This window comes from Stegodyphus dumicola, chromosome 6 (genome assembly GCF_044657685.1).
Source record: "Stegodyphus dumicola isolate Sdum_Otavi_A_Nest chromosome 6, ASM4465768v1".
NCBI classification, from domain to species: domain Eukaryota; kingdom Metazoa; phylum Arthropoda; class Arachnida; order Araneae; family Eresidae; genus Stegodyphus; species Stegodyphus dumicola.
The window spans coordinates 137,336,295-137,353,335 of record NC_140773.1 but is presented as its reverse complement, the minus strand read 5'-3'; the positions used below and the strand labels follow the sequence as shown (position 1 = coordinate 137,353,335).

The 17,041-nt window shown below is 32.4% G+C and overlaps 1 protein-coding gene across 5 annotated transcripts in view; it reads right to left on the bottom strand.

Annotated features, from left to right (window-relative positions):
* Nucleotides 1–17,041, bottom strand: part of LOC118186759 (uncharacterized protein CG43867-like) — a 285,190-nt gene that overhangs the window by 130,637 nt on the left and 137,512 nt on the right. For all 5 annotated transcript variants that reach the window (XM_085818919.1, XM_085818917.1, XM_085818921.1 and 2 more), the window contains exon 5: nucleotides 6,468–6,551. In XM_085818919.1, the coding sequence (XP_085675045.1) occupies nucleotides 6,468–6,551 (84 nt within the window). The remainder of the gene's footprint in view (nucleotides 1–6,467; nucleotides 6,552–17,041) is intronic.

Here is a 17,041-nt window from a genome sequence, read left to right as displayed (position 1 = left end):
TGTATTGCTTTATCCATCACAGAACCATCAATCAACCAAACAAGCAACTTTAATTTGCATGATAAAAAATTCATTTTTAAATATCTCAATGAATCTTGCACATACAAGTACAAAACATTTTACTGTGTTTATTCCACTTATCAATTGTAGATCTATTGTTGGAAGTGTGGAGGAAAACTTGATTCTCATTTCTAAGGAGAAAAAAACATCCTAAAGATTTCTCCTCCCATGTAAAGAAAGACAATCTTTCTTTATTATTTATTAAAACATTCTAAACATTTTTGTTTTGAGCTTTTCAGTTGTTTATGTGTCACATAGTACTTAAAAAATGAGACGCTGCTGCAAGATCTTACCAAAGCATAAAATAAGCATTCATCTCAGAAAAATTGACAAACTTCTCTCCCCCCCCCAACAAATGGACTGAGTTTTTTGCCTATGTGCAGAAGCACTTTGGAGGACTCACTTAATGTGGGCATACAGTACTTATAATACCAATAAGGATTAAATTAACTGGAATTTTTACTCTACAGGCATCATATGTAAAGGAAGATTTACAAAGCCTTTCTATGCACACTGGCAAAAAATTTATCTACCTTATTTCTTATTTTGAGAAATTTTGTAACTAGAGATATATATAAAGGATCAATATTTAAGGAAATAAAGCAAAAAACACTTTTTTCAAACACCTTATGCACATATAGTTACTATAAATAATTATCACACATATATAGTTATTATATATGTTTAACATACACTATACACATTTTAATGAGAGTTATCTTACATATCAAGTTGGGTGAAAAAAGTTCTACTCTTATGTGAAATATCATATGATGGATTTCTTCTTACATTACATAAGTTATTTAATACCAAAAATAATTAAAAATCTATTAAATTGGGAGAATTGCTAAAAATCACCTTTAATATATCTATGCTTTTCTTTATGAAAAAGGAAACTTTAACTACTTGCATAAAATTGATGGGAGTAAAACAGAACATTAAAAATATTACTAATATTTTTATTATACGAGCAAAACTTAACACTACAATGGCGGGAAAATGTTACCTATTGGAACGGCGGTAAGGGGTTATTTTAACGCTTCGATGAAAGTACTGAAATAACAACGGTAAAACAATTTTAAATGCCCTACATGGCACAAATATGTTCTTTATATGTATTTCATAATTTATATTTAATATCACATGATAATTTATTGACTTTTTAAAATACTGTAAATGTATCGAGTACATGGCAATCAATTGGATCATACTACAGTTACTTAAATAACTCATTAATTTGATAAAAGGATTGACTTCAAATAAATGGTTTCCCAAATTAAAACTAATGTTAACTAAAATAAAACACAATTTATATAATAATATTTTTTTATGTATTTATTCAGAGGATGATTCACTCTCTAAATCCAGAAATGAGAAATGTTCTCTGATGTTTCAGTTATATCATTATATGTATAGCTGAATGGAATATGTAAAGCATTTCGTTTCAATTCTATTTAATGTTTAAAATATTAGAGATTACACATACGTATTAAGAATTAACGCAGTTGATACAAAAATAATTTTTAACAATATTTCCAGTGCATTCTCCACACACAACTTTGGAACAAGATGCACAATATTCTTGAGATTTGTTTCCATTGCATCTCTGCACTTGACACTTCTTTTCGCTTTATATCCATTTTCTTTTCATGTGTTTTTTCTGAAGACCCAGGAAGGATTTTTGGAGGATTTGAAGCCATATATACCACTCTTAACTTCTCTCCTAATTTCAGTAGAAAATCTCTCCCATTAATGGTGTTTCCTGTTACGCTTTTATAAATTATCCAGGCGTTCAAAGCTGCATTATCCAAAATATTTAAAATGTTATGTACAGGCCATTATCTAGAAGGCAATTTAACTGAATATTTTTGACACATTTGATCACGAATATCCACACCATACTTTGTTGCGTTGTAAAATGTTATTCAATCGGTCAACTTCTTGAGCCTGTTTTCAGTTCTTACAGTAGAATGTAATGAGCTCGGTAGAAAAACGCTTTTGTTTCTTTTGCCTTGATAGATGGTAAGTGTGATATTATCCTGTTTCACTATTGTCGATGAATAAAGATTACTACGCATATTTTTCAAAGATTTAGAAATTTCTCTTCTGTTCTTTTTCATTGCCCCGACCATAGTTGTATTTTTCGATTTTAGCATTTCTGCTAATTTAATGCTATTAAAATAGTTATCCGTGGTATTCCTCTGTTTAGATGTGGCTCCGTTAATTTTATAACAACATTTTCAGATAAACATAACTGAGGATTTGTTGTTTCATCTTTTCCTAGATAAGGAAATCCATTCGAGAGGTATTTAGTATCAACGTCAAGAGATAAATAAAATTTTATTCCAAACTTGTCAGGTTTATTAGGCATATATTGTGTAAATTTACACCTAGCTCTAGATGGGAATAATTGTTCATCAACTGTAACATTTTGTCCTAGCCTGTAGCACGTTTTGCAGTTTTCAATAAATTTGTTCCACATGTCTGATGCAAGAGCCAATTTATCAGTCGAGCAGATCTTGTTGTTTTTTCATCGAACCTTGGAAATTGTTTTATTTCTTTGAATCTATCTCTTGATATAGTTTCTTTGCAAAATGGTATTCCCCATGCTTCAGACCACAAGGAATATGGTTCTATGCTCTTTGCTCCTATTACTCCTCACCAATACAATATAGTGACAAAAGCATTTAACTCAGCCAGAGATAACTTCCAGTCTTTATTTCCAAGTTGCCGATGAGCTTCGGATTCTGTACATTTCTTTATATGCAGCAAGATATCATCGTCAATAAAAAGCTTGAAAGCACTAGACACTTTGTCCTCAGAAACACGACTCTTTGCAAAAGATGTTAGTCCTGCTGTTTCTTTCAGAACATTATAAGCAGGAACATGGCCGCAGACTGAATTTTTGAAATTTATTTCATTCCGTATAGTGTTATCAGGAGCTGTCAAAACAGTTTTGCAAATATCCCGATCCGTCTTTACCTGTTTATTTCTGCTAAGTTCTTCTTTGTTTACTTCGCTGTCCTTGGATTCACTAATAGTTTGTGTCTGGAATTCATCTTCAGTTTCTACAAAAAAATTATCGATTTCACCTCCGTCAGACTCATTTTCAGATAGCTCCTGCAACAATTTTTAATTTCTTCATCCGTAATACTTCTTTTCCGCTTATTAGACATATTTTCTAAAAGTTGAAAAAAGTAGAAAAATATCAGACTATCAGAAAAAGATAGGGAATATATTTTAGCAGTGTAAAGGAAAGGTGATAATGAACTTGATGGCAGAATTCATATGTACTGAAATACTGATTTGGGGTTACCAAGAAAACATCTGTTCGAACTGTTATCACCTGCAGTAAGTAAGCTGAACTTAACAAACGAGAAAATACATCTGTAAAATAAACTATTTCTGAAAAGAAATGTAAGCATACAAAACCTTGCATCTACCTTCCTTGCAGTATTTTCTTCAAACAAATAGATAATTGCAAACAAAGGAACAACAACTTATGTAGACATTACAAGGTAGTAGTGAGACCCCCCAGATTTTTATTCCACTGGGAGATAGTATGAATGCAATTGAAAAGTCCTTATCAAAGAATGTTTTTCATGGGTTATTTGGCAATGCCTCGAGCAGAAAGAGCGATAAAAGTTAAGGGGTCAAAATGACCCTCATTGACCTCGCAAAAGCTGATAGCTGTATTCAAGGACAGCACTCAATCAATCCTTAGATCTTACTCAATTCGTATAGACTGTCAGAAAAAAATATCTCGATGTTACAGCTATTTACTGTGTTATACAGTCAAAAGTCGTTAATTCGTACTCATTGGGACTTCGGCAATTCCGGATTATCAATTTTTCTGGATTATAGATCATCAGTTTAAATCTGGTACGATAACATGCAGAAATTATAAAATTAAAAATATGAAACCGTAATTTATGAAATAAAGAACAATTATGATCTAAAGGGTATCAAAATTTACAAAAAAAAACAAAAAAACAAAAAAAAAGCTTAATATTTATTTGTTTACTTTAGTAAACATTTCTTTCAATGTAAGTTGTTTAAGTTGCTTCGTTTTTTGTGCTAATACTTTCTCTTTAATTCTATAAACAGACATAATTTCTTGTTCGGTTACAAAGTTCCACTGTTCAAGTCAAATTTTTGTGTCGAGAATACCGACTAACTTGTCACTGGGAATTTTTTCGTTCTCAGTAACCTATCTGTCACTTTCTTCACTATCGGTAGCGGTATTTTCTGGATTTAGAACCATACAACAGATTTCGCCGCCCTTTAATTGATTGATGATTGGGGCAGTGTCATCGCAATGAAAAACTTCTTTTACATCATCCTCATTTATTACCGCTTTTCCACATTTCTTTACAAAATCCATTAACTGAAAAATTTCACCTTTAGTTTGCGATATCCGAAAACCTTCAAATTCGCGGCTATCATCTTCATCGTCCGCGAACGGGCTGGCTGCATGGGTGTTTTCGTGGTTTTCCCCATGTGTAACGTGTATACGAGCCAGTTTCCCTTAAAAAGTCCTCCACGAAGGCATCCCTCCCTTAAGGCAGATAGCCCTCGAGTGCTTTGCCGTAATTTAATAAACCAAACCAAACCATCTTCATCGTCCTCACCATGAAATATGGTAGCTGACCATAAATTATGCCAAGCATTTTTTTAACGTATCTGGAGACACATCTTTCCACGATCTTGCGATGCCCCATAAAGCAGATATTATGCTAAAGTATTTCAAAAATTCTTGAATAATCTTGCCATTGTTCAAGAAATTTAACATGGATTTTAAAAATGCTACTTTTTATTTGCATTTCAGCACGCGCACTATTCCGATATCCATAGGCTGAATGACGGACGTACAATTTGGAGAGAAGAATAATACGGATACATTATCTTTTACTAAAACATTAAGTGAATTATGAGCCGAACAGTTGTCTACAATCAGGACTGTTTTTGGGTCATCAATTCAAATGTTGCCGATCCTTGGGTATAAGATGATTTTCAAACCAATCATCAATTAACGCTTGTGTCATCGATGCTCTTTTTATTTGCCGGATATATAACGGGGAAAACCGTTACTCCTTTAAATACTCGAGTCATGCATGTTTTCCGATTACGAAAAGTTTGCATTATAAAAAACTCCTCATCCCTTAATTTTGCCGCTCGGTGCTTCCAAAAATTTTGTCTTCCCTAAATTCTGCCGTCCGGTGCCAACATATTCTGCCGCCGCTTCTGGGTTTATGGTAAATAACATATCAGTTATTCTTAATTAAAATAGCACTAAATGTAATCTTTTGGCCTATGAGTTTTATTAACAAAATCTATTTTAGCATATGAAAAGAAATTTTTATTGAATTTTCCCTCGTCAACATTTCTTTATGAAATTTATGAAATAAAGAACAATTATGATCTAAAGGGTATCAAAATTTACAAAAAAAAAAAAAAAAAAAAAAAAAGAAAAAGCTTAATATTTATTTGTTTAATTTAGTAAACATTTCTTTCAATGTAAGTTGTTTAAGTTACTTCGTTTTATGTGATAATACTTTCTCTTTAATTCTATAAACAGACATAATTTCTTGTTCAGTTACAAAGTTCCACTGTTCAAGTCCTATAATTGCTGTGTCGAGAATACCGATTAATTTGTCAAACGAATTTTTTTTTTTGTTTTCAATAACCTCTGTGTCACTTTCTTCACTATCGAAAGCAAATTATAATGACGAGGAATTTGATTTAAATCATATCAAAGACGGAGTACATGGAGACGAAATACTACATTTAGTAAGGAATTATAAGCCAAATAAAATAAAAACATCTGCCCTGAAGATAAGGATAGTGCTGACAGATCAACTTCCAATTCATTGCGCGCCGCAGCTTTAAGTGAAAAGTTATTTCTTCCTTAGGATAAGTCATAATCTTCTCCCTAAAAATAAAATAAAATCATCCATACAGTAATAGTTTTAATGAAATCTTATACAAATTTTCTTGTGATGATAATGGGAAAGAGCAGCAGCCAAAAAATATTTTCAGGATGAATGTTAGTTTTTGATAATGATTAGAAATACTGCATATGATTCTTTTAGAAGTATTTTTGGAAGTGCAAATCATATCTTTAGTCATGTTTCTTAATAAAATTTATTAGCATTAAACAATTTCTTGCGGTGGGAAGAATGAAAAGATATATTAAATAAGATACTATGCTACCACCCCAAAAAAGTGACCCCCCATGCATTTATGTTCTAAAATTAAATTTTAATCAGAATAGTTAATTGACTGCTTCCAACAAACATCTCTATGGCTCATTTAATAACATTTTTTAAAAATGATAAAAATTTGTATGAAACAAGATCTCCATGCTAGTTATGTGTCTTAACTATACAATTACATAAAGATCATACCTCTTTTAATTTGTTAGTCACCCATTCTTTTATCTTTGATGCTTTTGCTTCCACTTTCTTTGCATCCAAAATTCGTAGTTTTTTCTACCAAAAATAAAAATAAAAAATTACCTATAAATATGAAATCCATTAAAACAAACACTATGTTTTTTTAGTGATTTTTTTTTCCCTTTTACTTAGAAATAAGTTTTTTTTTTGGGGGGGGGACTCAACAGAAAGTTTTAAATTCTTTTAAAATTTAAGGTCTAAAACAACATTACATTAGTAGCAAAAATGCAACTCAAGTGCTTCTGTCAGCATTTATTCATGAAACAGGAGGGGGGAAAAATTTATCTGTAAGATGTTTAAAACTTCAAATCTGATACACTTAAAAATTATTTCAACAGAAAAATATTACAGATCTATACATTAATATTATATTATTAAAATTTTGAAGTTTACACTCTGTACTTTTTCAATGGCAAGTTAGATGATATAGCTAAATTTGTAACACTTAAAAAATGTAATTATATTATCTCCTAGTAACTCTGAACAGTTCTTAACATTATTTTTCAATATCATTATGCAATTACATGGTTTAAAATATAGCATAGTCAAGTCAAGATCAAGTATTATTCTTATGGCTCTTCTTTTTTTGGGGAAGAGGGACTAAATGTAACATTTTCTGAAGATAATGTTTAAATTTGAAATTAATTCCCATTTGAACTAATGTTTAACTTATTAACGATAATGTCTAAAATATAATGTTTATTAGGTGCTACAATACCTCTTCAACCTTACCGTTCTTTCCTCATATATATATATAGAGAGAGAGAGAGAGAGAGTATACATATTCATTTTGAAGTCCTTTATGTAGAATTTAGGCAAAAATCATCAAGACAAAATTCATGCACTTCTCCAGTAAGTACTTTATGGAAATTTCAATATACGAGACGTATTCGGAAACTAAGACATCAAGTTTCAAACCCCAAACACGTCCAATAAAGATAAAAAAGCCATGTTTATACGAGGTGTTATTTATACGAGGCATATTCAGAAACTAAGTACCATTTTGAAAAAAAAATAGTAAAACAATTTTTTCGAATCCAATTTTATTTTTACATGAAAATACATGTCTTAAACTATTTTTCAACATAGTTTCCGCCAATGATCAAACACTTGTCATGGCGGGTGGCCAGTTTTTGTATACCATCGTCAAAGAAACTTCCCGCCAGTTTCGATAACCACTACTCCACAGCATTTTTCGTGTCATCGTCAGATCCAAAGTGCTTGCCACCAAGCTCGTGCTTCATGTGCAGGAACAAGTGATAGTCGGATAGCGCCAAGTCTGGGCTGTATGGCGGGTGATCGGACTGCTCCCAATGAAACTCTCGAAATTACGATTGAGTGACACCAGCAGTATGGGGCCGATCATTGTCATGGAGCAACACAATTCCTTTACTGAGCATTCCTCTTCGTTTGTTTGTTTGTTTTGAATGGCACGCCTTAGTTTTGTTAAAGTCTCACAATATCGTGCCGCATTAATGGTTTCACCTCTGGGAAGAAATTCAGTAAGCAAACCACCTTTCCTATCCCAGAAGACAGTGCACATGATTTTTTGTGATGACATTGTCACTTTGAACTTTTGTTTTTTTGGAGAATGAGTGTGTCTCCACTCCATCGATTGTTGTTTCGATTCTGGTGTGAAATGACACACCCAAGTTTCATCACCTGTCACAATTTGGTTTAAAAAGTTTTCTCCCTCATCACTGTACCGCGTGAGAAATGTCAGGGCACTACCAAGTCCCTTTGTTTTGTGAACATCAGTGAGCATTTTTGGAACGCATCGGGAAACACAGTTTGCGATAATTCAAGCGGTCAGACACAATTTCGAACAAAACAGTACGTGAAACTTGTGGAAATGCCTCTGAAAGAGTTGTCATTGTGAAGCGTCTGTTCTCATGAATTGCTTCATCAACTTTCCTTACCAAATCATCGGTGACAACAGAAGGCCGACAACTCCGAGCCTCGGCGTGGACATTTGTTCAACCTGCATTAAACATTCTTACCCACTTTCTCACCATTCCATCACTTATCGCATATTCACCATAAACTTCTGTCACTTGACGATAAATTTTGCCCGGTTTAACATTCCTCGTGTTCAAAAATTTAATCACGGCACGAATCTCACACAGGGTTGCCACTCAAAGAGGAGAATGAAATTCCCTGACTTTTCCAGTTTTTCCAGGTATGTTTCGAGAAAATTCCACGTAATGTACATTGGCTGTGCTAAGAGGTAAATTAATTATGGTATTACTTGTACTGTGTAGCAAATTCACTTAGTTATTCAATAAATCCCAGAGGACATTTATTCTTAATTATTCTTGGTACACTTTGTTTGATAATTTTGTTTACTTTTCCGCTTAAAAAACTTAATAAAATTTAAGATATATAGATTGGATAACAACTTACATTTTATTTAATTATTACTCATGATCATCCCCAGTTAAACACAAGGCTAATCCGGTTCTTATAAATCACAACGCAATGCTAAAAGTTAGGTTAGATTTTAGGTAAATTTAATTTGTGTGAGGTGTATTCTTAAAAGGCACCTTAACACTTGAAAACACAAATATAATTATAATAAGAGTTGTTTTGTCCACTGAAGATTGAAATTAGAATCTGCCCAATCTGGAATAAAATAAGGCTTTTTTTTTTGCAGACATTCTGCAGCTAAACGAAAGAAAGAAATCTATTTAATGATATTTTTTTACTAAATTGAGGTATTTTATATTTATTTCACAGCAATATTAAGGAAAAAATATGTGCATTAAATTTCGTGATGTCATCATACTGCTAGAATTAATTTCAGGATTATGCCAGAGAAAATTTCCTGAAATTTGGAAATATTATTTACTAATGATAAATAAATTTAGAGGGAAGAAACAACATTAAATGATATGAATAACATAAAAATAAAGATAATTACTTAAAAATTTAATTAGAATAATCAACGATATTTTAGCGAATATAGTTATATATGGTTATCCTAGATGATTGATTACTATTTTTTTATTTTACTGCAAAATGACAAGGTATTTATTAAAAAGAAAAGAAAAAAAAAAAAAAAAAAAAGATTTTGCGGTAAAATCCTAGTATACGATACGGCCTTCGCATGATTTTGAAAATTGTTGCCAAGAGCAAAATGACCCGTTTACCGCTCATCATCATGTCGCCAAATCCCGCTGTACCATACATGGAGATTATTCTAACCAAAGAACGCCTATGTAAAAAGTGGAGGGAAAATTTGCCAAGGGATTTGATGGCAGAACGGCCAGAATTTCCCTCTCCGCGATGTGTACAGGATATTGAGAAACACGTGTTCAGAAGAAACAAAAGTTTTTGACAAAAAAGAAACCTACGAAAATCCGTTTTTAAATTATTGCAAAAAATCCAAGAAGAAACATTTTATCAAAGAACGTTTTTTTCTTGGCTTTTTCACAATAATTTTAAAAACGGATTTTCGTAGATTTTTTCCCCCCCGTCAAAATAACTAACCCATGAATTAATTTACTTGCGCCAAAAAATATTTTCTTTTCCTTTAGAGTTTAAAGACATTTTAAACGATATTCATTTTATGAACTCTTGATAACGTGAACTTCGACACCGGTTTCGAGCTTTGGCGACAGATCACGCATGCACAGCTGTTTCCCATGATGGAACCGAGCCACGTCTGTTGCAGGGAGGTTTTCCTTCTTTACAATACATATTTTTTAATTCTAACCTTCGTGGTACCGTATACTAGGATTAAACCCATTTTGTTTTATACAAGAACAGGTACTTTGTTTAGTTCATGCACTGCACATGCGATTCTCGAGGTTACTGGAAACCAAAAGTTGCGGAAAACTTGCTTTGCCTTTCTAAAAAGACAATCAAATTGGAGCTGCAAAAATTGACTCTATGCCAGCTGCCCGGCTGACACTCACGTGATACACAATTCGCCAAAAAAGTGATCTCTTCCGACATCGGTGCAAAACTCGCCTTTTTTGGCGGGATCATTGTATGAAATTCCCTGACTTTTCCAGATTTTGACTAAAACACTTCAATTCCCTGACTTTTCCCTGAATTTTTTGGTCAATTTCCGAATTCCCTGACTTTTTCCGTTTTTCCAGGTAGCGTGGCAACCCTGCTCACAGTCAGCGGGAGAACTAATTGTCTTAAACATTTTGAATGTGCACAGCAAACTGAAAACACAACATAGAGCAACCAAAATGGCGACAATTGAAAGTCAGTGAACAAGAAAGACTAAAGCGCTACCACAGCGCTGCGACAGCACTAGAATGAAACGGTACTTAGTTTCCGAATACGCTATGTATTGTTGTTAATATTTACATCTCTTTTTACTGTATTTTTGTCTTCCTTTATTGCAGTAGTGTTGTGTATTGCTTTTCTTACTTACTTATTTATTTGTTGCTTTTGGAATGAGACTTTTAGGATTTGTTTTGTGTTTAATTTAATTTTGTCGACATATCTTTTGTAGTTAAGTGTTCTTTTGTTATGTAGAATTGTACATATTTCAATTGAGTACAACAACATTTGAACTGTAGAAATAAGTGAAATGCAATATGAGGTATGGGAAATTTCTTTGCTACCAGCCTTAAGGGAAATCTATTTTGTTCAAGTTTGTGATATTTGGCAATTTCTTCCTAACCAGGATGACTTTCTAGAAAATTCACAAAAACACGTTTTCAAAGCTCTATGCTCAATTCTTGCAGAAGCTTCCAAAACTTATGCTACAGTATATGAATAGGGTCAGACAGCTAAGAAATTCAATTCTTAATCAGTTCTGAGATTTAGCAGTTAGCTGAATTGTAATTTACCCCGAGAGTGATTTTAGGAAATCTTAGGATTTTAGAAACAATATTTTATTATTAAGGAGGAAAAGCTTAGTATCCATTGTGTCATTGAATTTTTTTTATAATAAAATGTTCATTTATTTCTGTTTACATAGTCTTATTACAAGGTAACCAAAAAAGTTCTTGCCATTTTTGACAGTCAGAAAGAAAAAATGCATAAAACAAATAATAATCACCAATATTCCTCAAAGTAATCACCATCGGAATCCAGTGTCTTTTGCCAACAAGTAGCTAGCTGTGCGATGCCATCGTGGTAAAACTCAGGAGCCTTGGACACAAAGAAGTCAGTGTCAAAGTCCTTTTCAAAATCTGGTCAGTTGTTGAAGGATTTTCCATGAAGATGGTTGTCCAGGGAATGGAAAAGGTGGCAGTCTGTTGGTGCAAGGTCTGGAGAGTATGGTGGATGGGGTAGTGTCTCCCAACTCAGTTACTGGGTGGTGTCCCTGGCCTCCCGAGCCACATGCGGCCTTGCATTGTCATGGAGGAGGAGTACACTCCTAAAATTGACCAATCCTGGCTATTTATGCATCAGTGCCTGATGCACACCTTGCAACTGCTGTGAGTACAGGCCTGACATGACAATGCTCATTAGTGCACCACTTGGCGACTAGTTCACCAGATACAGAGCATGATTTTGCGTGGGTGGAGAAAAGGTCTTGCAGTATGAGGCACAGGGTCCTGTGGTAACAAACAATGTCTGGAATGCCTGGGTGTGTCATGCTGGACTGCATTGCAGTAGCAAGTAAGCAATGACAAACAGGCAGCGGCACACTGTTGCTTGTTTGCGTCGGACAGTGAGTGGGGTACCCACTTTCTCAGCTTGTATGCCTTTCCTATGCGGCACAAATGGAGTCTGATCGTTTCATCAGATACCTGGAAGTGTACAGCAAGCTCACCACATGTTTGCCTACAGTCACTCACTATGGCTGCTCTCAGGACCTCATCATCCAGCACTTGTAGCCAACCACTGTGTGGTGCATCACTAAGAGACATACTCATGTATCTCCTGACCTGAACTTCTGGAATTATTGTCTTGTAGTTCATTCGTTAACAGCATTATCCCCAAAGGCCGGCAAATTTGGCGACCTGATTCTGCTGCTGACAGGCCCACTTTAAAATCATACAGCAAACAACTCCGAACAAGGGCCTTTGACGCATTCATTTCAATCAGTCGCTGCGTGTGTTATGTTTGAAGGACCAATGCAACGTGCTTTTATACTCTTGGTCAATGTCCAGACTCCAATCCTAACCATTTCATTGCCAGGTTTGGCAACTATTTTGAAGTCGGGGTTCACTCTTGTAATGTCATATCAGAAATGGCAAGAACTTTTTAGGTTACCTTGTATTTAAAGAAACATCAACTAGACATTAGGTTACAACAATACTATGTTATTATTACAAAAATAATAATCTAATAGGTTAGAAAGGTTTTTAGCACTTTTAAAACTATCAGTGTTACATTAGAATCAACTGTATGAATTAAAGTACTATTTTGTAGATTTTTAATGTTTCGTGTTAAAATAAAATGGTTTTCTATTATACACGATGCTTCTGTATAACATTATAACAATCTTGAAAAACAAAATATCTATGAATAAAATAACATTTTTGAGGGATGATGAAAAAATTACCATAAAAAATAGACTCCCAGCCAGATTCATGAAACTTAAACTGGCTGTTTTAATTATACCTGCATTTATAAAAAGTCTGAAAAAGTCTAAACTGCTTTTAAACTTCTAATTCAGAATTAACAATGGTCTGTACTCATAGCTGCTAACCTTAAAATATGAAAAACCAGAAATTTCCGAGAGGTTTTCGTGCTGTGCAGCAAAGTCATTTCAAAAGAACTTCAAATTGACTTTACAATCCATGGTTCAGGTCACTGAACTACTTACAATAAGATTCTAATGCTAAATATATTAATATTTAATAGGATATTCTATATTTTATGTTCTTTTGCTAATTTTATTCATAATTTTCTTACACTTTTATACTGAGAAAAATCTTCAGTATGGAAGAAAAGCTTTTCATTATGTATTTTTATATAAATTGAAAATAAAATTAATAACTAATATACATACATTACTGGAAGTGGTAAAACAACAAGAATCAGCATAATATTCATAAAGCAGGACTAGTTTCAAAAGCTTAAATATAGAAAACTTTGTATACTGTGCAAAAAAAATGAGATAGTTCTGTACCTTGAATTCTACTGCGTCGATTGGCGAAATTTAAATTGCGTTTTTCATGTCTCGAAAGTGCAACTTAGGATATGCATTATATTTATATATAGCATTGTTCTAATATAGGTATTTTGGCACAAAATTGGACTTTTTCTAAAATGACATGCCATTTTTTTTTTCATATTTTGATTCTATGACTCAAATTATGCCAAACTGCTAAGTTTTGTAAAAATCGCACAAGTAGTTTTTTGAAAAATTGCCTTTAAAAGATTTCCTAAAATCACTCTCAATATTTTAGCTTCTCAATGTTAATTCAATTTGGTATGTATTTATTAATGTCTCTCTTTTTTTTTTTTTTTTTTGTTACACTTACTTGATTCCTTCTTTCACAGTTCAAAATTTTATGATTTATTTTTAAAATTTGTATTTTAAAATAATTTTTATAAACTTTTCAAAACAATTTAGAATTATTACCTATAAAAGTTTTATCGTCATCTTAAAGCAGATGTATTTCTAAGCATAACTGCAAAAAATTAGAGCTTTTTATTCAAAATTTCTGAAAATATACATGAATTTATATATTGGCATGTTTAAAATTTGACACATTTGTTGAAAGCGATAATAACATCTAATGAGGTTTATGCACTTTGTTAAAATTATTTGAAAGTTGGAATAATGTGACTTTGTTTCCTCTCATGCACAATGTAAAAAAGAAAAGGAAAATAGATTGCCATAAATTAAGAAGTTCGCCAAGTGAATTATTCTTAACACAGAATGAAAAAAAATATGCCACAATAAATTTTTGAATTTCTCCATAAATTTCACATTAAATTTTACAAAATTAAATATTTAAGCATAATTTGAGTTGTAGAATCGAAATATGGAAAAAAATTGCCATGTTATTTTGGTCAATTGGCATAGTAGAACGGGAGCTATAGAACTGTCCCTTTTTACTTCCTACAGGAAGTGAAAAGGAAGTCTTGTAATCACAAAAAATTTCAGGCCTCATATTTCAACGAAAATATCCATTTTGACCACTATCGAATGCAATTTAACGATGCTTTTGTGTGACATCTGTATGTAAGGACAGAATAAAAAACACATTTTCCCTCCCAAAAAATTATAAAACTGATTTAAAATGAATTCTAAAAAGAATTTTTCATTGCGTCTGTGCTTACGTGCATATCTTGCATAACTAAAAACGAGTAGCCTCAGAATGTTGAAATTTTGTATGTAGGACTGTTATAACATGTAGATATGCACCTCGTATTTTGGTTGCAATCAGCCGCACCAAAAGTATATAAATTTTATGTGTGTATATATATATATATACATCCACTTTGTTACTCGGCTCAGTGAACTCAGTTTCTTTATTCTTTTAAGTTTGTAAATTGTGTATTTTTTGCTTTAAAAGTTATTGAATTCTGTTGTTCTTATGTTAAACCACTTGAGGTTTTTATGCCTTTAGGAAATCTGCACACAATATTTGTAGACTTATCAACAATTTAAAAAGCTGTTTAAGTGCGGCTAAGCCTAATTTTTAAATACCATGGCGGCCATGTTCGTTTACATTTTAAACAGCAGAATACTGGATTTGTTGCCAATTTAGAGGAACTAAGCTTCGCAACAACAAAGATAACGCATTCATTTATTATTGCGAATTAAATCCTGCTTCATCCATTCTGGAATTTTTTCGAGGAAATAAATCTTTAAGATTTACTTTGTAATTTTTAATATAGATATTTTGAGTTTTTATGTATTTTTGCCTTGTCGCGAAGTAAGAATTGAATTAATTGAATGAGAAATACTGAATCGTCTGTGAAAAACTGTTTCTTTTTTTTTTAAATTTATTTTACACATCATTTCAGATTTATTATAGTATTTGAATAGAACATTGTCAAAAATTAGATAATTCGATACTTTCCTGTTTCGCCGGCGCATATCTCGCCAAGCAGTCTTTGTTGGCGACAACATACAATATACGCATAAAAAATGTTAAAAAATGCTAGTTCTAAGAATTTTTTTTTATTTTGAAAGCATAAACTTTTTAATATGGTTTAAAATTTTGTAAAAAGCCAATAAATAAAGGCAATAAATCTGTAAAAAGACATTAATTTAAGAATTTACTATGCTATCATGGTTCAACATCCTGATTCGCCGGTTTGTATCACGTGACCCCAAGTGATCTCATCTCACGTAAACTGCGCTACAAAAATATAATTCTCTCAGTAATTATCTACATTAATTTCAAGTTACATCTTAATTTGGAATACAAATTTAAATGAAAGAATTATTTCAGTTCGAACGAATAGCTTACTCAGAAATTATGTAAAACCATAGTGCTTTACTTCGCTAGTGCATTTTCATTAGAATTGATGAATTTAACTCTTGATTTTGCCTTTTCTATATTTTCGCCTTCGGGCGAGCAGTGTGATTGCATCCTAATTGACTTAATTACCGCGAATGGTCTTAGGGCATAAAATTAATTAATTTTTGTAAATATTCTATGTAATTGTATGCTAGTATTGAAACAAACACTCAATCTGGTAAGAAATGGCTGTGACTTGTTTTGAAAATGGGGCATAAAAGATTACCAGCGAAGATATTCCGTTTGGCATCAGTTGTACCATTATTGGCGACTTTATCATTTGCATCAGCAAAACGGAAAAGTACCGATAATTCTTGAGAATGATATAAATTTTACGCGTTTTGAGTTATAAAATGAATGAAATGTAATGCTGTTAAGTGAACATAGTGCCAGACTGTCACTACGGTAAACAAATATAGTTAATTTTAAAAAGTGCATTTATTCTGTTGTGATTTATGAGCTATTGAAGAAGAATATTTAATTCAATCCAATAGGCTTGAATGAAATGAAAGAAAAACTGTGTATAATTTAATATTCCGTACAAGGAAGTCATGTGGTGCACACATCTTTTTTTTTTTTTTTTTTTTTGGCGCAGTGTACATAAGGATGATAAGGCATCTGTTAGGAAAAGAAGTATATAAATCATCTGTTGCCCAATACTATTGACCGAAAAAAGTTACATTTTCCATGTTTCAGCAGCCAAAATTTTTCAAAAAGCATATTCCGTAGGCAAATTAATATTTTCTTAGAGCTGTTGTACTTTTATAACATTTTTTTAGTTCTATATAATGCTTTTAACTGCTATCCATCTTTACGCTCAGCTTTTAAGGAAATTATTTTGTAGTTTTTTCTTCATCCATCAATAAATGGTGCCAGTAGCTTGTCTTTTTTATTGTCACAGTTATCGCTTCAGCAGAGGCTTTCCTTTCATTGTTTGCACTGTACAGCTGAAGAAGTAGATTCTAAATATTTAAACCTTCTAAATTGGTCTTGCTTTAGAATTATTAATCTGATTCTTGTTGCCTTAAAACTTCTGATAATTGTTATTTGGTGTCTTATTTTAAATCAGATTTAATGTACATTTTATTGTATGGATAAGATTGGAAATGTATTTGCTTGAATCTTCAT